At 45.2% G+C, this 26,150-nt stretch overlaps 1 protein-coding gene across 1 annotated transcript in view; it reads left to right on the top strand.

The window, feature by feature from the left end:
- ADAMTS18 (ADAM metallopeptidase with thrombospondin type 1 motif 18) overlaps positions 1-25,601 on the top strand; it is a 119,002-nt gene extending 93,401 nt beyond the window's left edge. The window contains exons 17-23 of the mRNA XM_083165394.1: positions 8,515-8,653; positions 10,842-10,968; positions 11,662-11,866; positions 14,909-15,100; positions 16,575-16,787; positions 18,781-18,928; positions 22,227-25,601. Coding sequence (XP_083021520.1) covers positions 8,515-8,653; positions 10,842-10,968; positions 11,662-11,866; positions 14,909-15,100; positions 16,575-16,787; positions 18,781-18,928; positions 22,227-22,360 — 1,158 coding nt within the window. The 3' untranslated portion in view covers positions 22,361-25,601. The remainder of the gene's footprint in view (positions 1-8,514; positions 8,654-10,841; positions 10,969-11,661; positions 11,867-14,908; positions 15,101-16,574; positions 16,788-18,780; positions 18,929-22,226) is intronic.
- Positions 25,602-26,150: the final 549 nt, after the last annotated feature.

Here is a 26,150-nt window from a genome sequence, read left to right as displayed (position 1 = left end):
CACATCATGGAGGGTGGGATGGGGGCTGTGGCAGCGCTTGGCCATGAAAACGCTGGGCATACCCGTGGAGATGCAGTCGGGATGAAGTCTGCCGGGGCTGGTGACTGAAATCACATGACGTCATCCACTTGTCCTGTCTTCGTTCCGGGGCCCGCAAATATAAGTCAGTCTCCACTGACTTATATTTGAGAAGGCAGGAGAAATCATAGTCGGCGACCATCGGGCACACCCCTCTGTCTCCCTGAATAGATGCTATGCGCATGTACACAGCATCTATTCCCCGCAGCGGTTAGGAAGGGGGATTCACAACTGCCCCCCCCCCCCCCCCGCCGAATACTGCTGGCCCCGGATGGTACGTGGGACAGTCTAAAAAAAATGGGACTGTACCTCAAAAATCGGGACAGCTGGTATGTATGCAAAGGGCCTGATATGAATGAAATATTCTCTACCGCACTGCATAATACATGTTGTCCTATAAATAATACTGCAATCTGCTATTACATTGAATTTATTGTCTAAAATACCGTATTCATTCTAAGATTCTAATAATAATCTTAGTAGGCTCACCTGGAAGGACAAATGCAATTTCCACTCCTTTAATTCTGTGCAGAACACATTTATGTAACAGCATCACATGAAAACATACAAACCGTAAACCCTTCTCCAGTAGCCATCAACAGTAAAGCGCACTTCGCAGTAACCCTTCCAAGCAACCCTAGCTATAACTCTGAGGTTAACACTATATTGATTTAGAGATGCTGCAAGGTGACCTTTCCATGCTGACGATATGAGTCACTGCTTCAGCTACAAGATATCTTTAGTCAAGCTGGTTAGGACGATGTGTGGTTCGCTTGTGATCAAAGCTCTAACTACAAGAATCCAGACATATCTGACCTAATATAAACACTTAATTATAATCTGGTCTGACTGGCTCCCACCAGGGAAATGCTTAATTATTGACTTATGTTGTTAACAGCTTCTCACTGTTGTATGCAAGCTTTTAATAGAAATTCTGTGCGTTTAATCATGTTTTTGGTTAGGGCTCCCAGTGGCCAGGAACAAGTAACTGTACTGAGGGGCTGATGGGTATAATATAGCTCATAGTCAGTGTGAAGGTCAACAGGTCGACCCAGTGGCGTCGCCACCTGGGTGCGGTGCAGCCCCTCAAAAGAGGTGACACCAAAGTCCCGACAGGCCAGACGGTGCAAAAACCAGCATCACTGGTAATGCAAGCCACGCCCCCTCTGAAACAGACCAACGCCACTGGGTGTCGCCTACTTCCAAAAGATCTAGAGCCTGACCACTAGGCTGGCAGTGTTCCGAGCCCGATTCAGATTTGTACACAATGCCGACACATCTTAGCAGTTATCTGTAGACATTGTATGTGGCAAGGTACTCTATCAAAAGTGAATTATTATTTATTGCCTTACTGTTTAATTAAAATTGAGAATATTATTTTTGAGAACTGCCATAACTATTGAAAGCAGATTGCAAAATAGTACTGTGCCTACAGGCAGGGCGCCAAGAGAAATCCTGGGCCCCGGTACAACAACTTCCTGGGGCCCCCACAGACGGAACTCCTCTGCAGACCTGTTGTTACGCCACTGCTTCCAAGGTGGATACAGGGACAAACATTTACACCGTGATGCCTATTATACATGTCACACACCCATTACATATTATACCACATGCCATAGTGCTCGATACACGTTATTCCACACACCGTAGTGGGAAGTACACTTTATACCATACACAGTAATGCCTATTACACATGTCACACACCCATTACATATTATACCACATGCCATAGTGCTCGATACACGTTATTCTACACACCGTAGTGGGAAGTACACATTATACCATACACCGTGATGCCTATTACACATGTCACACACCCATTACATATTATACCACATGCCATAGTGCTCATTACACGTTATTCCACGCACCGTACTGGGAAGTACACATTATACCATACACCGTAATGCCTATTACACATGTCACACACCCATTACATATGGAGTTGTATACCACATGCCATAGTGCTCATTACACGTTATTCCACACACCATACTGGGAAGTACACATTATGCCATACACCATAATACCTATTTCATATTTTACCACATGCCATAATGCCCATTACACATTATTCCACACACTGTAATGCTCATCGCATATTAGGGTTAAAATGCTCGTTGCCATGGGATTAACCTGCTCTGCCAGGTGTTACATGCTCTGCCAGGGGTTAACATGCGTGTTGCCATGGATTTACATGCTCTGACATGGGTTACATGCTTTGCCAGGGGTTAACATGCTCATTGTCATGGAGTTACAGTACATGCTCTGCCAGGGGTTACATGCTGTCTTCCAGAGTCGGATCTCAGCCCCAGCAGCATGCAGGGAGGCAGCAGACACAGAGCAACCAGCCACCCACCTTCCACCTTGGAACACAGTGACCTGGACATGGGAGGGGAACCAAGTCTTGGACTGCTGGGCTTGAGACATGGCACTGGTACCTGCTGGTGGAGGCTGGGATGGGAATGTGCGGAGCAGGGCGGGCTGGATTCTGCGGAGTGGGTAGTACTTCCGCGGGAGGTGGCTTCTCTCTGACCCAGTTCCTCCCAGCACCCAGGGACTACCTACTCTAAGGTAGGTAGTTCTTTTGCTGAGCCACTGTAAACTCCCAAGTTATGTGGCAGGCCCTGGAGTCGGAGAGTGGAACAACGCTCAGAAGGACCTCTGTGCTGCCCCCACGTCCGCCCACATCCGCACTCCCAATGCCGCTGTTGAACAGCTGACTCCGGCTAAACTACTGAATATATGTTATTGGGTTAACCCAATAACACTGCATTTGATCTTCACCGTCAGCCTCTATTTAAGAAAACCACTGCAAAAATATATTCTAGTTATGACTTAAACATACAGTATATTTTTTCTTTTTACTAGTTAATTTTTCTTCATGTAACTAAATGAACAGTGGAACACGTGGTTTTGTAGAACACCAGTTGTGGAAATCGTTACTCTTTTAGAGTAATGAAAAACTAATAAACTTGATGTATTAATCCAATGACAAGTAAATATTGTCAGTCACTGCCATTATTTAGTGAGAACAGTTTAACATAATAGAGGGGAGTATGGTGGGTATCCGTTGAATAACACAACTTTGTATTTCATTTAGTGAATCTGGCACGTCTTCGGCACAAAGTCTGTGGTTTTGAAATGAAGAAACTGTAAATTTTATACGTTTTTGCCCTGCGGTCAGGCTTGCTGAGTGCTTCGTCTGAAGTCAGGTGGCTGATATTTCAGTAGTAGGCCTAGAAACTCAGTTCGGAACTGGCCTTGATTACCAACTTTACATCTAAAAGTTATTTCTACTTGGCTGAGGATGTCCTGGGTCCCGGCCAGTTAAGTAGGCTGAAACCCCGGAGGTCCTTCCAACTTATAGCGTTGATATTACTGGCTTGTCCAGACTTTTAATGTGGAGTTGTAAGGAAACGGCTTCATTTATGACTTAGGAAATTTTTAAATTACTGTTGGACATATTCCAGATAAACTTTAAAAATAGACGTGGCACAGTAGCCGTTTTTACCAGGTTTTTTGCAGGGATGACACAAATTTTAACAATTGTTCAGCAAAATATTTTCCTTGCTCTGAGTTTGTTCGTAAAATTTTATGCGTTTCGTAGACAGAATTTGAACTTTGCGTTTCCCCAGTGCTGCCATACCCAGGGGCGGATTGGGAAAATCATATTCAGCCCAGGAGATAAACTGAAGCAGCCCGGGGGGGGGGGGGGGTTTGGGGGGTGCTGGTGCAGATAAGCAGCGGGGTGTGTGTGTTTCTGGGGAAATGTCTTGCAGTCCTAGTTTCCCTACTACCTGGTTGCTGCACAGTGCCTTCCGGAGTTACTGTGTACGGGGGTCAGGAGTGTGGCCCACGGTCTGTATAGGCAGGGGGATGGATTCAGCGTAGTTCACTGGGCATCACAGAGGCGAGGACGCTTGTAGTGGTGCTGGTGCTCCCCCCGGCGTGCAGATATGCCGGCTGTGTCAGCTCCGTGACTCGGAGCTTAATCCCCTTCCTAGCAGCGCATGTAGCGCAAGTCCCGGCTGGTGGAGATAAGCAGCAGCCGGGTGGGGGGGACGCTAACTGCTGCAGTAGCTCGCCCGCAGCAAAAAAGGGGGGAAAGCAGTGGGCCAGTCGGGGGGGGGGGGGTGTGAAGCGGCCACGTCTGGCCGGGCCCACCGGGAAATGGCCCGGTTTCCCGGTGGCCCAATCTGCCCCTGGCCATACCTCAACCACACAAGATGGTCAGAAAAATCTAATAAGTCAACTGGCCTCTTCCCAACTGTATTTATTTAGCAAAACTCTAAATGACAGTATGTAAAGTGTAAAACAGAATTCTGTATAATGGGAAAGGTAAAGTGGAAGATTTTATTGCAAGACTTTATCCAACAGTAAAGTTAGATTAGAGGCTTGATCTGTGGAATCAAATGTTTTCCTTTATGTTTTCTGGAAGCAGATGTGGTAAAAATGGTATATGGTCACTAGGTCGACAGTCCACAGGTCGACCACTGAAGGTCAACACATAAAAAAGATCTACATGGCTTTGGGTCGACAAGTTCCTGTCCCAGCCGTCGGTCCCGCTCCCCACTGGCCGACGCATGCGCAGTAGCTTATTCAGTACTCCACATGCCCCCAGCCTCGTACTGCTCATGCGTGCAACCGTTTTTGTTATGGGCTGCCAATCAGCAGCCCATGTAGAGGCATCCCGAAGGGAGGGTACCCCTCCTATTGGGACTGCCTTGAGTGACTGGCAGGTCGGACTTTTTTAATAGAGCAGTCTCACAGACTGCATCTGGCTTCACTTAGGCCTGGAATAGTGGTGGAGTTTACCATACGTAAAAACCGGCACTGCAGTACATTAATATAGTCCAAAACTACTTTACTATTTTGAAAATACAGAATGCTACGTAGTCAATTATTCTTGTCCCGCCACTGTGTTGTTCAGTAATTACACTACGCAGATGCTCATTCGGCCACATAGACTGGGTGGGGACAGGGGCGGATTTAGGGATGAGGGCGCCCCTAGGCACAACAATAATGTTTACTAAGTAAGACAGTTTATAGGGGCAGTATCTGCATGTCCTATCCATTTACACTATATTTAAGATGAAATATAGTACAGTACAGTGGATATTTTGCAGTTATTGGTACATTTTGGGCTGACAGTACTATCACAGGCATCCAAGTGCCGCCCCCAAACATGTGCCGCCCCTACGCCGGTGCCTCATGTGCCTAATGGGAAATTCGGCTCTGGGTGGGGAAATGTATGCCGAGCTAAACCCAATCTTATGGAGCTAAGCTCAGCAGACATTTCCCCACAGAGTCCCTGGAGCTGAATGAACGTCTATGTAGCATAATTACTGTACAACGCGGTGGCGGTCCGAGACTATTGGACACAAGGGTGCCCACCCTTATGGAGCTACAGCAAGCTCTGCGCACTGTACACAGGTAAAGTGGAGGCAAAGGCGGACAGTAGATGTCAGTGGGGCTTCACATATCCATACGCAGCACTGTACTGCAGTTTTTATTATTGGAGCAATCGCCACCCAGCTGCGAAGCAGTGTAATTACATGCTGTTGCATGTTTCTTTGCCATTGTATGCATTAGTGCGCCATAACGGGATGTTTCTCATGGCCCGACAAGGAAGCCAGGATGGCGGGTCAACAGAATAGATGAGCTTGGCTACATCTGTAATCCTTTCCCTCCACAGCCCCCTTATCCCTCCCTTTACGCAGTCTAACCCTAATCCTCCACCACAGCCTGACCCCAATTTTCCCTGCTAGTGCCTAACCCTAAACCCCATGCCCGATGCCTAAACTTACCCTTTGCCTTACAGCCTAATCCTGCCACTCAGTTCTATCTTTCTAACCCCCCCCCCCGCCCTCCTAACCCTAACACCCCCCCCCCCCCTGCAGCCTAACCATAAGTCCACAGGGCCTAAACCTAACCCCCTTCCTCAGCCTAACCCTAACTTGACCCTGCATACTTCCATTTGGCATCCAGGTGATGGTCTCCTGGATGTACTCGGTATTGTGAACACCGGCATACTGATCATGCAGTGCCGACCAAAATTCAGTATTAGTGATGTCACCGAGGCTTCATACCTCACGCATCAGTGATAGCACTAATATGTTTCCTGCCTGACTTCCCAATTATTGGTTCTTCACACAAAATGGCCGACTTAGTTGCGTAGACAAAATGCATTCTTTAAAGCCGGCATGTCTAACCTTGGCCCTCCAGCTGTTGTGAAGTCCCATCATACCTTGCCACCATTTTGCTATTAGAGTATGCTAAAACTATTGCAAGGCATGCTGGGATGTGTAGTTTCACAACAGCTGGAGGACCAAGGTTGGACATACCTGCATTAAAGGGAACCATGACTTCAATTTTTATAAAATATATGTTTCTGTTCATTACATTTTCTTATTTCTGTAATGTTTTGTTTATGTTTCCAGTCATTAACCCCTTGATTGGTAGGTTTTGCTGGGGCAGGACAAACCTACCAGGGCAGGTTTGTCCTGCCCCAGCAAAACCAACCACAGTGGGAAGTGGGAAGCCTCCCCCCCCCTCCCTCACCTCTGCCTCGGCGTTAGTACGCCGGAGCTTCCCTGCTGCCGCTAGTGTCCCCGCTGCCTCTGTCACATTAAACAGTGACTTCGGCGGCAGGCTGGGGGATGTTCGCGGCGGCTCGGGAGGACTCGGGTGCCTGAGCGCTCCTGAGTCCCCCCCGAGCCGCCCCGAACAGCCCCCAGCCTGCCGACGACGTCACTGCTACTAAAAGTATGGCGGCAGGCGGAAGCGGCGTGGGGGGGGGGAGCAGTGTTAGAAGAGCTCCGGTGTGTGATCGCCGGAGCACAGGTGATGGAGTGGAGGGTTGGGGTAGTGATTGGGGCTCTAGAGGTGCTGCGCTAGTGGTGCACACCTGGACACCACTGGCGCGCACCTATTTCATATTTGTGGTATGCCTGGAAATTTTCCGGGACAGCCCGCTGCGGCAGCCCCGGGCATAACACTCAAGGGGTTAAAGGACCAGCATTTCACACATTCCTACAGAATGGAGAACAAAAAATTGTCACCAAGGAATTGTGCTTAGAGTCAACTATTTCCTATCCACCTATTCATTATTTAAACACCCCCCCCCCCCTTTTTTAAGTCAACACATTTTTTGTGAAATGCAAAAAGTTCGAAAATATTTCTCCATCCTTGGAGATGGCTAAATAATATTTGCCTGACTTACGGGTAAGACAAATTCTTTACTAGTAATCAGCATAAATACTCCAAAAGAAAACAACCCCCCCCCCCCTCATATTTTAAAGGTAAAAATGTTAAATATAATGCATTAGCACAAGGTTATTGACCCTGACATAAAAGCAGACTTAAAAATGTTACTTTATCCTGCAGTGTTGCTTATAAACCCCTTGTATTATTCATCGAGAACATTTTCCGCATTCTTGTATTCCCAGATGGATAAATTAAAAAGTTATATCCTATTTTCTCAATCATAAAAGATAGCAGCACACTGCGTTGAAGCCTTGGGCTGTCTCAGTGGTTACCAATGGGATTTATATCACTTTGGTAGTTACTACACAAAATATCTAGTATGACTTGGGCGGAAATCCCATTTTTGACAACACAACATCCAAGACTGGAAAAGGCATCCACCTACAGTACACAGTTTACTCATTCCAAATGGGCCAAAGGTTTCTAACTTATTATCACAGTTAGAAAAAATACACAAAGGTAGTAGCGCTAGACAATGATAGGATTAAAAGTACACATTTAATAATAACATGAAAAATACCATAAAAAAACACAACCAATCGGAATATAGAAAGCACAGGCACCTCTATTTCTTAGCTAGCCATGAGAGGATCCATTCCTATTACACACAGCCATTACTCCTAAAAGGAATTTAGGATATAGCAACAATGTCTTTTTGATCTGGAAAAGTGTTGTATAATTACCGCAATGGATGTCCAGGTGAAGAGTTTTAATCCTTATTTAGGAAAGCATAACAGCAAAGTCCTACAAGTGGAGATGAGAATTGAGTAATTTTGGAAAATTCCATATAATAGCATTTTTTTGGTGGTAAGCTCCGGCGACGGCTGGTCTGGAACTAAGTGGCAGGATAGGTAGAAGGAAGGTAGCCAAAGTGCTTATGACTGACGCGTTTCGCTGTAACCAGGTACAGCTTTATCATCTATTCACGGACTACAGGGGGGGACTCCCAACTCCCCCCCCCCCCCCCCCGCCGCGGGACACTGCATTATTTTGCAGTTAATATTTAATTTACCAAATTCTTCTTAATTGTTATGAATACTGTATTGCAATTCTCTGCCAAAAAACTATCCTAGGGAATCAACAAGCAGCCTCTATATCTCTGATTGTCTGCTATAGCAATGATTGACCACATGATCCTGAATGCGGTTTTCTTTTAAATGATTTCAGATCCTTTACCAAGGAAAGACAGGGGGGGTTTCCTGGGAGTATACATTACCCACTCCTCCATATGAAGAGGCACCTGTGAAGAAAACAAGTTTCTCCTGGGTTCCCGTGTATACTGAGTGCTCTGCCACATGTGGCGGTGGTAAGTGGCCATTTCATTTTATTCACCTAATTCATTTGTATTTGTTTATTTGCTGATTAGGGGTGGAGGGTTGGATCCATGTTTCCTACAGTCCAGAATTATTATTGTGGGACAGATAAATACCGTTTACATCAATAGTCGGATCCGATATGTAATGCCGGCGGTCGGAATCCCGGCGGTCGGAATCCTGACACTGGAATCCCGACTGCCGAAATCCCGACATGGGGGGGACGTGGAGCGCCCCCCCCCCCTTGCGGGCTCGCTGCGCTCGCTACACAGCGGGCCCGGTGCCTCGCTACGCTCGGCACGCTATTTTATTCTCCCTCTATGGGTGTCGTGGACACCCACGGAGGGAGAAAGTTTCGGGATTTCGGCGGTCGGGATTCCAGTGTCGGGATTCCGACCGCCGGGATCCCGACCGCCGGCAAATTGACTGCATCCCCAATAGTCTCCGGTACTGCCCTAATATGAGAAATATAAAATAGAAGGGTGGGTCTATCTAGAAGGTGCTAAATAAATAGATTCTGATTGGTTGCCAATATCCCATGTGAAATAGAACTCCCATCTTAGTAATACCCCTTTTATACCAAAACGCTGGGACACAACCGGGCTTTTTGGACCCAGCTTCAAGCCGGGTGCGAACCGGCGTTTGGTCCCCTTGGTCACCCCTCCCTCCCGGCGCAGGCAGTTCCTGAACTGCCGCTTGGAGATGACATCATCTCCAATCGCCGATCGCCGCTGCCGGGACCCGGACCACTGCGCTGGGGGTAATCTGCTGGGCTTCCCCCAGCCCCCGTGCACCCCCTGCCCTTGTCCAGGAGGTGAATGGATGCCGCACACAGGCATCCATTCACCTCCTCCGCTGCTGCTCTCAGCTGCGCAGGCTGTCTGTGCCCCCCCCCCCATCCAACCTGCGGACGCTGCGGTAGGTTGTACGTCCCACATTGATGTAAATGGGAGCCGGGTCGAATGACACGGCGTGTCCCATTTACACCGCCGCTGACCCGGGTCTGACCCTGCGAAGAACCTGGGTTTTGCAGCAGTGTAAAAGGGGTATAAATTTCCCCCAGTGTGTGATGCCTGCTGCGAGTGTACTGCCAGGTCCCATGCAACTCATCTAGTGCAGACATCTTTGCAGAAAGCGCATCGTGGTCTCTACGCAGTACAACAAGGCTTATGGTAGACTGTGCTGATTCATCTGATGTATGATACTTGTAAACACATGTGCGACTGAGTCTGTATATGGATTACAACGGAACTTGTCATGGAAGATAACAGTAGCAACTGCATTATAGCACTTCATGTACAGATTCAGAGACTCAGTTGCACACAAATACACTAGTATCACATGAAATGAATCACCACTGCAGGTCAGTGTTCTCTGCAAAAAAAATATACATTTTAAGAAAAAATACCAACAGTCTCACGGGACTGGCACGCCGAGAGGAGCTGTATGATGCGAATGATGTACAGTATGATCTATGATGTATGAGGTTTCAGGGCTCATCTATACATGAGAATGTACATTTGGAGCCACATTTATCAGAGCGGATCCAGGCGCGACTATCACAATGCACCGCCCTGCACCACCAGCCAGAATTGGGTGCGTGCACACAAGCCACACGTGCGCCCCATTCTTTTCAATGGGACATGTGAGCGAAGAGAGTGGCCCCACCTGTAATAGAACAAGTGCTGTAATGTTAAAATGAAATGGAAGTAGGGACGGCCATCGACTACCGATGTTTTGAAATCATCAATGGTTTATGGTCGATGTAGAATAGTTTTTTCTATCGATGGTGGGGTCCAGATGGTTTTCCTCCATCGATGTCAGGCATAATCGAATAGATTTTTAACTTTTTTCCTCAAGGGGCCGAGACACTGAGCATAGCTCCAGGTCCACCTCTGACACGAATGTTTTGATTGGCCCACAGACCAATCAGTCAAAGATAATGGATGACCATCGATAGGTAAAAACATGGATAGTCATCCCATTCCATAGTATGCCACTATTGACAGCCAGTTGTCAACCATCGATGGCAATCGCAACGGCAACAATGGCCATCCCTAAATGGAAGTTGGCACAACACCTACTCATGCTGGGCGCAGTCATTTGGTGCAGTTGGCACTAACTTTGGCATTAACTTTGTTTAAAAACTAACAACTTTATTTTATATTGCTTATTTTTAAGGACAAATGACTGCAGAGTTCCTGTGCCTAAGAGACCTCCAGACTCAAGTCAATTCCAGCTTCTGCGGTTCCCTGAGCAAACCTCTTCCTGAACCCAAACTGTGCAATGCTCAGCCCTGTCCAGCCTAGTAAGTGCCCAGCACATCTGTAACCACTGTATGGACTCAGCATTGGCCTGCTGTAAGAGGGACTTTCTAATGAGGACAACCAATCAGATGACATCATTTTATAAAATGTATTAGATAAACGATAAATAGAATCTGAACCCAGCCACTGTATACAATGATATTGTTACAGACCCTCCAACATGATCTTCAATACAAAGGGCCTTATGCTAGTTCACTCTTTCTGACAAAATCCTTCTTAGATGGACAAACCATGTGCACTGCAGGTGGGGCAGATGTTACTTGTGCAGAGAGCATTACATTTGGGTGCGGTGTGTTTAAAGTGGGATCTATATTGCAGTGTAAAAATAAAGCAACCAGTATTTACCCTGCACAGAAACAAAATAACTCACCCGAATCTAATTCTCTCAGCACATTTTACATCTGCCCCTTGCAGTGCAGCATGGTATTGTCCATCTAAGAAGGATTTTGTCAGAAAGAGTGAACCAGAATAAGGCCCAAAATGAGGTTCAGAACACTTTGCTCTTGGGGATGTAATCAATACTGTAATTGAAATACAATAATTTTGAATGAATAAGACTGAGTTTATGATGGTTGCTATGGGCAACATCCCCTCTTCAATATAACTGCCATCTTAGTAAATTTACCCCCATGTGCTTAACCACATAAGCCCTAATAAGGTGTTTGTCTTTTCAGCTGGTCAACCAGTGAGTGGGGTCTCTGTAGTGCTTTGTGTGGAGGTGGACAACAGACAAGGACAATACAGTGTGTCCAGAAGAAGACAATGCAAGGGGAGGAGTTGGTGGGGCACTCGCACTGCCCGGTGAGCACTCCCATCCAAGTGCAGAAATGCAATGTGCAGGACTGTCCGGCAGAATGGAGCACAGGACCATGGGCTCAGGTATGATTGGAGTGTTAGCTCTTGCACCGCAGAGGAGAATGTTCTAAGATTGTATGGGATTAAAGTCCCCTATCCATTACCGAGACTTCTCCCAGGTGAGACGTCTCAGCCGATCCCCCCCCCTTGAGCCACCTGGGAAGGTCCCGGGCAGGAGGATTGCATGTGATATATGGCAAGTGGTCCTTTTACATGCGAGAAATCTCATGTGATCCCATTCCCCGCTGCTGGGAGGCATACCCTGTTCTGTTATAATGTGTTCTATATGTACGGCGCTGCATACCACTTGTGGCGCCTTATAAATAAAAATCTAATAATAATAACCCTATAATGGTTTTGTTAGGATTTACATAGAACGTTTGTGTAGGCCATGGTAGAACAGTGTGGGAGTGATACATAGTATGAGAGGACCGCAAGAAGTCAAATGTAGAGGTGACACAATGAAAATTGGTACTTGTGTAGTTTCACGGCGGCAGGTGACGCTACACTGTCAGTTTAGCTCAACGGCAGCCTAGCGTAGTCAGCGTAGTGTCCCAGTGGCAGCCCTGCGTAGTTAGCGTAGTGTCCCAGTGGCAGCCCTGGGTATTTAGCGTAGTGTCCCAGCGAGCTGCAGCTCTGTCCCTGTTGTCCCTGCCAAACCTAGTGAGCACCTCTCACACAGCGCCGGTAACCACCAGATCCTCTGCGCTGGCGGACGCGGGCGGAGAGGCGATCAGGCGGGCACCAGCGGAGAGGCGCTCCATCTGCCTGAGACGCACGAGCTTGTGCATGTTGGTAATTTGTGCGGCAGGGTACGGCAACCCTGCCCTTGTTCGCTTCAGGGAGACGGTCAGGGTTAGGGGTTCGGTAGCTCGTGCGTCTCTTGCACAAAGGGGGGTGCGGTGCGCAAGTGCGTCTCATGCACAATAAAGGACGCATTTGCCAGTGCTCCATATTACATACTGGCGAATGCCTCCATCTCAAACCCCCACTATCCAAGTCGACCCAAAGCGCGGCGAGTGTACGCGGTACACGTCCTCCCGACCTGTTCATACCCCCACTATCCACGTCGGCATGGAGTTGATTTTATAGTGTGGCGAGCGGCGCGAGGGGACGCGTAATACGAGCCCGAAGCGTGGCGTGTGCAGTGAGCCCCGCTCGGGGACACGGAATACACGTCAAGTAATCCGTGGCCCCTCGCTGACTACACTAGCCGTGGGAACACTACGCTGATTCTGACAGGGACACTATGCTGACTACGTAACTGCCGACATGAAAGTACACAAGTGCCTGAAAATCTTGATTCAAGGACGAAATACAGGAGAATGAATCAATATAACTGGGGGTTATACTGACCTGATCTCTGGACTGCTACTTTGCCGAGCCCTGCGACCAGGTAGTCGCTGATCAGCCAGAGTGAAATCCCGCCCTGTACAAGTCTGGGGAACAGGGATCCATTTGCAATTCACTCGCAATTTTACATGGGGCTATCTGCAATTTAGCAAGATAGCTATCAGGACTGAATTGGGCCCAATTGTATAAATATAGTAGAGATTAGAATATGGAAATGAACAGGTGATTAGTGCAGATCGGTTACCGAATATGTGTGCATAAGGAAATGATTCAGGTTAATAAGTAAAGCAAAAAAGCAAGCAACTCAGCAAAACTTTGCTGCACTGCAGGTGGGGCAGATGCAACATGTGCAGAGAGAGTTAGATTTGGGTAGGCTGCATCGCCAACCATAGATGGCAAAGGGAAGCCGGTCATTACATACACAAATAAATATAGAGTTGTATGTCATTCCTGTGCTGGCTGGCAGGGGATCAGCAGTCACGGCAGCAGGGGACTCCATGTGTCCGGCAGCCAGCACATACTGTATATTGCATACAACCTTACATGTATATTATATGTGCTGACCGACTCCCTGCAATCAGTGTAAAAACAAACCTGTCTAACATGCATGGATTACATGCAAAAGCAGACTATGGAAAGTGGTTTACTTGGCTGGTAAAACAGCCCGACGGCCGACAGCATGCATCAGTGCTCATCGCCGGGCCATACACACAGGGGGATTTTGAGTCGAAAGTAGCTCAAAATTGCCTAGTGTGTATGGGCCTTATGTCGCCTGTAGAATGGATTTAGCTTAGAACCAGATAGCAAGATAGTGTAAATCTAAAGTAAATCTTAAGTGCAGTTAGCCAATATCAGAAAGTCAAAATCTGATCGTTAAAATTGTCCATTAGCCTGAGTTGGGTGGCAGATGACTGTTCAAATGCTCGACATTCGGTATCTCAGCTGACAGGGACAATTCATCCTCGTGGGGGTCCACCACCCCCATAGAAGGAGAATAGAACCTGTGGCGAGCCCAGCAAACATGCAAGGGACTTCTTTGCCCTCGTCCCCCTGTTGGAGTACCGTCAGTCGGGAATTCCATGTTGGTATACTGACCGGTGGAATCCCAACTGTTGGCCCACACCCCCTGAATCTCACCGTAGGTACACACCATTACAGCCAGGACCCCTGCTGGTCACCATTGGTACTGCTCCATATTCTCTTACTACAGTATGTAGTCAGTTCTGGGGGTCTCATAGGGGAGGACATTGTACGGAAAAAAATATTTTGTTAACTTGCGAAAGCCACCATTGGTTATTGTTTGCTTACACTGGTGTTTACAGTAAGTGGCTTTTTTAATCAAGCACTCACTGATAGAAGCCTGACCCAGGAAACAGCCAATGTTCATGAGTAATATGGTTGATTTAATATCATACTCAAGAGCAGCTCAAGGTCCAATGCTCACATTGTTGCTATAAACCAGATATTATAGCTGTCACTAGCGCAGGTGTATCGTCCAAGCTGACAGATTTGATGTCTGAGACATTGAATGAGTGCATGTATTAGAACTGGAGAAAACGGAATCTTGGCTTGTTACTGGCTCTGAGGCCGTTAAAATTCTACCTCTGGTGTGTATTCGTCTGAGTAAGCCATGTTAATGTCATGTTGATATAAACATTGTCCATGAGCTTTGTCATTTAGCATCTGACAGCTTCTATTATCTGTATATTCCAGTGTTCTCGATCCTGCGGAAAGGGAGTTAGGAAAAGAGAGGTTTATTGCCGAAGTGTCAACTCAGAGAAATACAAAATACTCCCAGAAAGCCTGTGTCCAGCCAGCTTGAAGCCGGAATCCATAGAGATCTGCACATTAGCACGCTGCCAGAAAAATTACAAACTGCAGTGGGTGATATCTGCGTGGACTGAGGTAACCTACACAATACTATACATCTGCAAATACACCACAATCTATTACTTAGGTGCTTATGCCTAGGATCTGATCTCCAATAGCACACGGTATATGTTGTGACAGTGCTGTGCTGCCCGGACCTGTGACCTCCTCCTCCCTGCACTATGATCCTCTTCCGGGTGCAGGGAGGAGGAGATCCCGGCGCAGCAGCAGCGCCGGGTAAGGGAGGGAGAGCGGAGCCACCGGGACACGATGGGACCCGCTGACTCACCGCAAAGGACAGCTCTTAACGCAAGAGCTGTCCTGTGCCATAATTATCGCATATGTTAGAGCATATCTGATAATTATGTATGCGATGAGCGACGAAGGGGGGCGGAGCTGGGCTGCAGATGTTTGAACATCCCGCCCTTGGTCTTTATTTTGTAGCAGGTTAACAGCATACCAGGAAATCAGCATAGGCAAGGATGGTTACAGCATTGCAGCATGCAGGTGTCACAGCATAGTACAAACTCCTCAGTATGGTCCATTGGTCCCTGCAGTAGCCCACACCCGCTGCCTATCACCTGGGCAGCTGTTCCACCACCAGGAGCAATGACCTTCTGTCCTGGAAACACTTATATCAGGAGAGCACATGTGCTGCTAATCAGCCCAACCCAGATCTCATCAGTTTTTCTGCTGCTTCCACTGCTCTAAAACCTGAACCGGATCCTACACATTATCTTCATGTGGAAGCATGCTGTCCCTGCCACACTTTATATGCAGATGGAGGCCCTGTCATCCTTGGCCGTGGCTCGCCAGAGACTCCCCTCTGGCGAGCGCCGGCGGACATGGGCTACACTGAACTGGGACACGCATGCGTCTCACACGCACGCACATCCCAGTCTCTCGACGGCGGCACTGCGGGTCCCTGTCCATCTCCGCTTCAGGCGCGGAGACCCGGGGCAAGCTCCGTTGCAATGGGCCCTGGTGGGAGCCGGCCGCTGGTGTGGGCTTAGCGATACTTTTGCCAGCCCCTGCAATTAAGAGGCCGGCTCCATCAATGTATGCATATATATATATATATATATATATATATATATATATATACACACACACACTTACACACATATCTTTATATCTCTATATCTATGTGTGCATCCATCACTCCCCCTAAATGTATAAGCTTGCCTGGGTGCCTCCTACTGCTGGAAAACATTCTGCTATGTATAGAGCCAATAATGAGCGTCACTCTAGGGCAGGCATGTCCAAACTATGGCCCTCCAGCTGTTGTGAAACTACACATACCAGCATGCCTTGCTCTAGTTTTGGCATTCCCTAATGAGAAAACTGTGGCAAGGCATGATGGGACTTGTAGTTTCACAACAGCTGGAGGGCCATAGTTTGGACATGTTTGCTCTAGGGCTTAAAGTGATCAGTGCAACGACTTCAGGACATACTAGTATATAATGTATATATTTGTGTTGCTCACAAATTGTGTTGCTTTCCTGCACAGTGCTCGACAACATGTGGTCCTGGTGTACGAAAGCGTGAGCTGAAGTGTGGAGAGAAGGATACCGATGGCAGGCTGGTCACCGTGCCTCAGAGAAGATGCCGCAGTGTCCGCAAAGTAAATGTCCCCCTGGAGCAGACATGCAGTAACACTCCATGTCCTGTGCACACACCGTACACTGTCTACTCCGGATGGCACTCGTCTCCATGGCAACCGGTATGTCATTTAAAAATATATAGCGTAGCACTTAGCTGATTAGAGCAATAGTATTAGAATCCAGGATACTAGTCATGGGCGGTGTAATGGTTAGCATTACTGCCTCACAGCGCTGAGGTCATGGGTCAGATTCCCGCCATGTGTTATATATACGGGCAGTACGGATGGTGTAATGGATAGCATTACTGCCTCACAGCACTGAGGTCATTGGTCAGATTCCCGCCATGGCCCTAACTGTGCAGAGTTTGTATATTCTACCCATTCTTGCGTGGGTTTCCTCCGGGTACTCCGGTTTCCTCCCACTATCCAAAAATATACAGGTAGGTTATTTGGCGCCCAAGAAAATTAACCCTAGAATGTCTGTGTGTGCGTACATGTGGTAGGGAATATAGATTGTAAGCTCCACTGGGGCAGGGACAGATGTGAGTGGTCAAATATTCTGTGTACAGCGCTGCGGAATATGTGTGCGCTATATAAGAAACTGGTAATAAATAAATGAATAAATAAAATAGTTGTCAACTCAGTTGAATATTACATTGAATCCATTATTAGGTATTTTGCAATTGGCCAGTTATAAGCAGCACATATTACCAGGCCGGTCTGTGAGAACTGTTAATTAAAATTTTAACAATCGCAGTTATAATTATAAAAAAAAAAAAAAAAAAAAAAAATGATTTATCAAGAAGTATTGCCAAAACAATGTTATTAACCCAGGTTGGTTTTGCTACTTTATGTGCAGACGGACATCACCGCAATGTCCGCTGTACTCATAACCACTTTTTGTGGTAAGCTTCCTCCATATCTTTCCTGCTGAGTTCTGTGGCGTGCACTTCCAGATGAGCAAAGATGGCAACAAGATACTGGTCCATCAGAGGCACTTTGTGGCACATGACAGAATTGATTCACCCCCATAGGGGGGTATTCAATCTCCCGCGGCTGGGAGAAATAGCGTCAGGGCCCTATTCAGTACTGTCTTTCCCGACAGGGATCTCAGCAGAATGGGCCCAACTTTAGAAGCAGTCGGGTCCGTTCTGCCGAGAATGGCCGTGGATTGTCGAGCTCACGGCTGCAGCTCGACGATCCAATGCCGTATCTCGTGGACACGCCCCCTTTCCATCGTTCAGCAGGCTGGACATTGAATCCCGTGGAAAAGAATACAGAGGAAAACTAGATAATCCTCCGTAGAGAGTGCTTGTGTCAGGGCTGTTACTTCAATATGAGCAGCTGCACTGGGGATTAGTCACATCCCCGAAAGAAGGTGGACAAAAAGAACAAGTGCTGCGCTCAGTATTAGTTAACACAATTAAAAATATTTAATTAATAAAACATGATTATGTATAATACATTAAAAACAATATAAACAATATAAGAACAATACTGGGACCTAGATGGGTGTGAAAATGAAGATATGATAAACCTGCTCTGGACTGTCCAACTCCCGGGAGGCGTCCAATGGTAATCCAATTGGGCCAATAGATAGGGCAAGCTGTAGAGCCACTGGAGGTGTCCCGTAGGCTGGATGGAGGGTGTGTGGCCAGAGGGATCATCACCAGAATGGGGTGTGTTGGGGGGGGGGGGTAGCCAAAGTTGCCGCTGGAGGAGTTGCCAGTTGGAGGGGTTGCAAGGCTCCAATGGAGGGAATGGGTTGTAAATCACGTTCAGATTTTTAATCAGGAAAGGATAATGTCCAAGGTAGGTCCCAGTCCTATCACCAACGCGTTTCGCTGTCTCTTACAGGACCGCTTTATCAAGGTGTACCAAAGTGGCAGTGTGGGGTTTGAGAGGGGCGGTATTAAAGTTTTGCAAAGGGTGTCAAGAAGCCTTACACCAGGCCTGCCCTTATAGGTGTAATGGAAAATTAGCAAAGTTTGCTTACAGTGGACATTGAAGGTATATCGATTTATCGATAGAACACAGCTGAGTATTAAATTGCCCCCAGTTTTATATATATTTATAGCTATTATGTGTAATTATATATCTCCTCTCTATTCAGTGTACAATTACATGCGGCGGAGGTGTTCAAGTGCGGAGTGTCCAATGTCTTCATCAGGGCAGACCTGCAGTGGGATGTTTGCCCCACCAGAAGCCACCAACTTCTCAAGCTTGTAACATAAACTTCTGCCCTTCTTCAGCAACACAAGGTATTAAGATGACAGCAATGAAGTTCTTGACATTACGAATTGTCTATGTACGGTGTCAAATCCCACAAATGTCCTAGGAAACTCACAAGCTACATTTGGCGTAGGCCTACATACTGTATACTGTACATACTGTACATGATGTTTTCAGTGCATGTAAGCAACAGGTCACCTTAAAAACCATACCATCTATTAATAATTGTAATTTACTTTAACCCCTTCCTGACACAGCCAGTTTTTGCGTTCCTGACAGAGCCATTTTTTTCAAATCTGACATGTTTCACTTAAGTGGGGATAACTTTTTTTTGCTTTTACTTATCCCAGTGATTTTGAGATTGTTTTCTCGTGACACATTGTACTTCAAGTTAGTGGTAAATTTGGTTCGATACAGTCTGTGTTTTTTTGTGAAAAATACCAAAATGTCGTGAAAAAATGGAAAATTTAGCAATTTGCAAAATGTCACATTTTCTGCTTGTGAGACAAATAAACATACCACTCAAAATAGTTAATAACTAACAAAGACCATATGTCTACTTTATGTTGCAATAATTATTTCAACCTCCTTTTCATTTTTTTGGACACTAGGAGGCTTCAAATATGAATAGCAAATTCTTAAATTTTCAAGAAAATTTCAAACACTGATTTTTTTAGGGACCAGTTCAGTTCTGATGTGACTTTGAGGGACTTGTATGTGAGACACCCCCATAAATGATGCCATTTCAAAAACTGCACCCCTCACAGTATTCAAAACAGCATTTTGGAAGTTTGTTAACCCTTTATGTGTTTCACAGGAATTAAAACAAAGTGTAGGTGAAATTTCAAAATTTCTTTTTTTTTGCAGAGTTTCAATTTTAATACATTTTTCTAACGAATACAGTAGATTTTACTAGAGAAATGTGACTAAAAATTGATTTCCCCAATTCTTTTGTTTTCATAAATATCCTATATGTGGCCCTAGTGTGCACGTTGACCAAACCACAGGCTTCATAATAGAAGGAGCACCTACTTGATTTTGGAGCCTCCTTTTTATGAGATTTTTTTTTAGGCACCATGTAGGTTTCTAGGCACCATAAGTGCTAAAAGTTAGGAACCTCCCCCACAAGTCACCACATTTTGCAAACTACACCCTTCAGGGAATTCATTTAGGGGTATAGTGTACATTTCAAACCCCCAGGGGTTTCACCAATTTTGATACAACTGGGCTGTGAAAATGAAAAAATTAAATTTTTCTTTTTCACAGCTCAGTTGTATCAAAATTGGTGAAACCCCTGGGGGTTTGAAATGTACACTATACCCCCTGATGAATTCCCTGAAGGGTGTAGTTTGCAAAATGGGGTCACTTGTGGGGGGGTTCCACTGTATGGGTGCTTCAGGGGTCATTCAACCAGAATCTGTGCTGCAAAATCCAAAAATCACTCCTTCCCTTCTGAGTCCTGCCATGCACCCAACTGGTATTTTTTGGTCACATGTGAGGCATTGCCATACTCGGGAGAAATTGGGGCACTGTATTGGTGCTTCGGGGGTCTTGCTTATGCGACATAGCACCCACCATTCATTCCACCACCAAAAATCACTCCTTCCCTTCTGAGTCCTGCCATGCACCCAAATGGTATTTTTGGGTCACATATGAGGCATTGCCGTACTCGGGAGAAATTGGGGCACATATTTTGGGGTGCTTTGTCTCCTTCATTCCTTGTGAAAATGAAAAATTTTGAGCCAGATCTGCATTTTTGTGTTTTTACACAAAAATGCAGTTCTGGCTCAAAATTTTTCATTTTCGCAAGGAATGAAGGAGACAAAGCACCCCAAAATATGTGCCCCAATTTCTCCCGAGTACGGCAATGCCTCATATGTGACCCAAAAATACCATTTGGGTGCATGGCAGGACTCAGAAGGGAAGGAGTGATTTTTGGTGGTGGAATGAATGGTGGGTGCTATGTCGCATTAGCAAGACCCCCGAAGCACCAATACAGTGGAACCCCCCCACATGTGACCCCATTTTGCTCACCAGCTTTGGGAGGGGGGCTGGCGCTGCGGCTGGTGGGGGGGTGGGAGGGGTGCTGACGCTGCGGCAGCCGGGTGGGTGGGAGGGAGGGGGGGCTGCCGGGTGGGAGGGGGGGGCTGGCGATCGGTGGTGATTGGTGCTGTACCTAACAGCACCGATCACCACCGATCACTGTGTTACCGAGCGGCTTAGCCGTCGGTAACACAGAAAACGCTGCAATTGGCTGTTCACATTTGAACAGCCAATCGCAGCGATCGCCGCGAGGGGGGATGTCTGCTGTCAGGGACAGCAGACATCTCCAAACTGTCACCGCGTCTATAGACGCGGTGACAGTTTAAAACCATGACAGATATATACGTCTTCGGTCGGGAAGTACCTCCCGACCATGACGTATATATACGTCATATGTCGGGAATATCTTTCTATCTATCTGTCTATATATATATATATATATATATATATATATATATATATATATGTATATATATATATATATGTGTATATATATATATATATATATATATATATATATATATACACATATATATATGTGTATATATGTATATATATATATATATATATGTGTATATATATATATATACACATATATATATGTGTATATATGTATATATATATATATATATATGTGTATATATGTATATATATATATATATATGTGTATATATATATATATATATATAATTCATTACATTACATGTACTTTTATTTATTTTATTTGTGCTGCGGCTGGCGGGGGGGCGGGGGAGTGGGAGGGGGGGAGCGCTGCGTGCGCTGCGTGCGCTGCGGCTGCCGGGACTGCAGGGACTGCCGGGTGAGCTGCCGTGAGCTGCCGGTGAGCTGCCGGGTGGGCTGGCGATCGGTGCTGTACTTAACAGCACCGATCACTGTGTTACCGAGCGGCTTAGCCGCCGGTAACACAGGAAACGCTGTGATTGACTGTTCACATTTGAACAGCCAATCACAGCGATCGCCGACCAGGGGGGGGCATCCCTGCCCCCCCTGGGCAGCGAGGGGGGATGTCTGCTGTCAGGGACAGCAGACATTTCCAAACTGTCACCGCGTCTATAGACGCGGTGACAGTTTAAATCCATGACGTACATTTATGCCATGTGTCGGGAAGTACTTCCCGACCATGACGTAAATGTACGTCAAATGTCGGGAAGGGGTTAATCATCCTGGATCTGGCTTGCCTGTTGTGTCTTTAGACATTATATATCTTGCTCTGACTATGTAACAGACATTACCTGCAATTTAACTAGTTGTCTTGCTTTGCAGAAGATCCATCATGTGTGGACTATTTCAGCTGGTGCACCCTTGTCCCTCAACATGGAGTCTGCAACCACAAATTCTATGGAAAGCAGTGCTGTAAGTCGTGCACTGGAAAGAAACACTACAGTGACACTGGATGACTTTTCAACAGCGACAATTCACATTTTTTTGGTCATCGTCGCCGAGATTTTCTCTGTGCTGAAATTCATACAATGGAAAAGTTAATCATCTCAAAAACATTGCTCGATCCTCCAGCTGGAAACTTTTTTTTTAAGGTAAAAGAATAGCTCCAGATCATGAGATTTTGCTAAAATGTACTGCTCCCAAATGCATTCCTGCAATGAACATAGCAATACTAAACACCTACTGAAAGGAAATTGCATTCCGAGGGAACTTCAGGAAACTAACATGGTCACCAGTTGGTACGCCGAGAGGGAAACTGTGCCAAAACATGTTGGTGCACTGCAGTGTTTGTCAGCAGAAACTTTTCTTAGGAAGCATTTCAAAATTTCAGAAGTGAAGAAGGTGACAAGAGTTTAATACTACTGGAGGACGGCTTATGGGAAAGACCATAATAATTTTTTAGTGGAACAGTCAACAATGAGTCGATGCCCATTGGCTAATAGTTGGTGAGACCAACATGGACATGTATCCTAAAATTTTTATGCATTAAAGCCATAGATTTTCCAAAAGATGAGCCATACTTGGAGCAATGTAGTCAACGGAACAGAAATAACTGAATGGTGGAGAAACAATGCTGAAGATATGCTCCCATTCAGCTAGTCAAACAGTCTGCTTCTCAAGTTAATCTAGATTACTATGGTTCTATAGTGAAAATACTACAGTACTACAAATACTACAAATGTCCATGCAGCCTGAACGGGGATGAATATATATAGTCCTGTGTGTTGCTTGCACCCGGTGGTATGATTCTTTGGTCAATATTAAAAGGCCTTACTAATTGCTTTATTATCAAGACATGGTGCTTGTTCTACCCTGCTGCTGGAAAAGCAGGCTTGTCCTAATATTACAAGGAGGATTAAAAAAACAATTTACCAGGAAAAGAGACTTTACTGTAAGCCTTAAATTAAACTGTAATAGAACGTACATAAAAAAAAAAAATGGTGCTATATATATATAGAGAGAGAGAGATAGAGAAAAAAAAAACCTGGCTGCTAACTATTTTACATGTTTAGAGATCATTTGTATCATGACTGTGATGTTTTATTACATAAGGATAAGATGGATAATAGAGTTTTTCGGAAGCACTTTCACCGAGACTTTGGAGTTCCTCTAGATCTTTCATGATTTCCATACTCCAGATGATCAAAATCTGAGCTCTCTGGGCGTTGCTGACCGAAGAATTCTATAGTAGATGAAAGGTTACCTAGAAAGAGAGACATCAGCTGCGGCTACTGGATGAAGGACTGTGCTTATCCTGTGATGGCCTGTGTCCAGCGGCCTTCTTTATTTAAATTTAGAATCTCTTTACAAAAAATGTTTATTGAATTGCCAAAACCAGAAGGGCTCAGACATGGTTGTATCCTACTATAATTTTATGAGGCGTGGCAAGGTATATTTATGGACTTCTGCTTAATCCCACAAGTCATCATCATCATCAACAACAAGGGAAGCTTAGTTTAGCTACAGCACTAAATGCAATATTTAAAACTAGGATAAGGCAGCAGTAATGCTACACAGTGGTTAATTAAAATCACAGTATTTAAAAAAGGAAGAACCCACGTTTTTTTTTTTATATATATTATACATTTAATGTAATTATGTTTGAGAAAACTGGTCTACTCTACTTATTTCTCGGTTCTCGACTCTAGATCCTTTACTTTATGTGCGAGTTAAAGGGACAGAAAAGACTATTTAAATGAGAGCTCATGGCGAACAATTTATTTATAAAGATTATGTATACATTAAAATTATAATTAAACATTTTTTCAAAGCGTCTACTATGAAAATGATCAAGTTTCTAGAAGTGGAGATTCTTAATCACGGGCTAAAACTCTGCAGGAACAGCCAAGATGGTTATTACCAACCAAATCAGTGGAAAGACCCAATGCAAAAACTTGCACATACACTAAAGACAGACTTGATATCAGTCATATCATGTCGATAATATCCGCTGAGCTGCTCCCACTGCTCACGTGGCATCATGACATATGCAAGAGGGGGTACGGATGCCGCTGGTACCAGGAAGGACACACCATGCCAGTCACCGTCAGATCAGCAGGCTGCTGCCTTTTTGACCTTGCACCCTGAGCGGTGGCACCAATCGCACACCCTTAGTTAACATCTTGCTCGATGTTCCTTTCAATTTCATGACCAATTTAACCCACAAATAAAATAACATCAAGCAGTATTTTTTAAGAAAAACTGAAAGCCTAAACGTGGGAGATAGTATAGGGGTTTCCCATGGCAACCAATCTGATTCTGGCTATCCTTAATTGGTTGCTACTGTATAATGCTAATGCTAATACGCTCTGAGGTATCACCGGGTCTGGTGACACCGGGTGTGCACTCTGTATCCCCTCCCACATAACAGAGGCACATGCGTCTGAATAGCAGGTGTGACCTAACTGAAAGGGGTGTGGTTCCATGGGGAATCCCGAGAGCTACCAACAGTTCACATTTTCCAGCAACCTAGCAAAGGTGCACTCATTACTCACTAACACATTTTAAAAGATCCACAGGTGGAGATAATTACTTCACTTGTGATTCTGTGAGGAAATCTGGAAAACATTAACTGTTGGTACTGTAGCTCTTGAGGACTGGAGTGTGCTACTAGAGGACTGTAAACAGAGTTCTTATACACAGCTCAAGCCATAATCATTTAAAATAGGGGGTAATTGCTCCTCAGAATACACAAGTTTTACTAATCAACAATGAAGTGATGAGAAATTATCTTTTATATAGAAAATTATTTTTCAGAAGTCTATAAATATATTAGAATCACTTGTGTATTATATATTAAGAACAAAATTATTATATATATAAAAAAATATGTGTGTTTTCTATGTTGTTTTTTTAACCTGTAATGAATGGAAAAAAAATGTATAATGTTTTTTTTTGTAATTTTATATACGAGTGTGTGTTTCACCTCCTGTGGCACTAAGAGGGTTATTTTGGTTCACTCTTTCTGACAAATTCCTTCTTAGATGGACAAAACCATGTGCACTGCAGGGGGGGCAGATGTAAAATGTGCAGTGATAATTAGATTTGGGTGAGTTATTTTGTTTCTGTGCAGGGAAAACACAGCCTGCTTTATTTTTACACTGCAATATAGATATCCCTTTGAAATAAAACCCCACCCAAATCTAACTCTCTCTACACAAGTAACATCTGCCCCACCTGCAGTGCACATGGTTTTGTCCATCTAAGAGGGAAATTGACAGAAAGAGTGAACCAAAATAACCCCCTAAGGGAGGTTCGTTCTTTGAATGTTTGAAGTGAAATAAAATAGAATTGATGTCATATTTATTTTATGTTTTATAATGAATGCATTTTGTTTTATCAAGTTGTACATTTTTCAATAAAATATCTTAAATGTTACTGAAATTCTAGGTTTTTTTTCTTTATCACATGGATAGGAATAAAAATAAATGACAGTGTTCTAACTTATTAGCTGGAGCATTGTGTTATTGGGCATAATTCAGACCGGCTTCTCATTTTTGTAGTTCTGCAATCAGGTTTACACCGCTCCGCTAGAATGAAATCCCGCCCCATGCAAGCCTGCAAATTGCTAAGCAGGGCTTGTGAAAATTAGCAGCGATTAGCTCATACTTGCCCACTTTTGAAAACTAGTTCCAGGGAGATTATAGTTGGTAGTAGAATTTTGCACAGTGCCCCATTGAGGGGGCGTGTCATGCTCCACCTAAAGGGCGTGTCTAGTTCCATATATGGAGAGATTGTGAAAAGAGA

The sequence above is a fragment of the Crinia signifera genome, chromosome 11, assembly GCF_055691185.1.
Source record: "Crinia signifera chromosome 11, ASM5569118v1, whole genome shotgun sequence".
Classification (NCBI taxonomy): Eukaryota; Metazoa; Chordata; class Amphibia; order Anura; family Myobatrachidae; genus Crinia; species Crinia signifera.
This window is presented reverse-complemented; position numbering and strand designations above follow the sequence as displayed.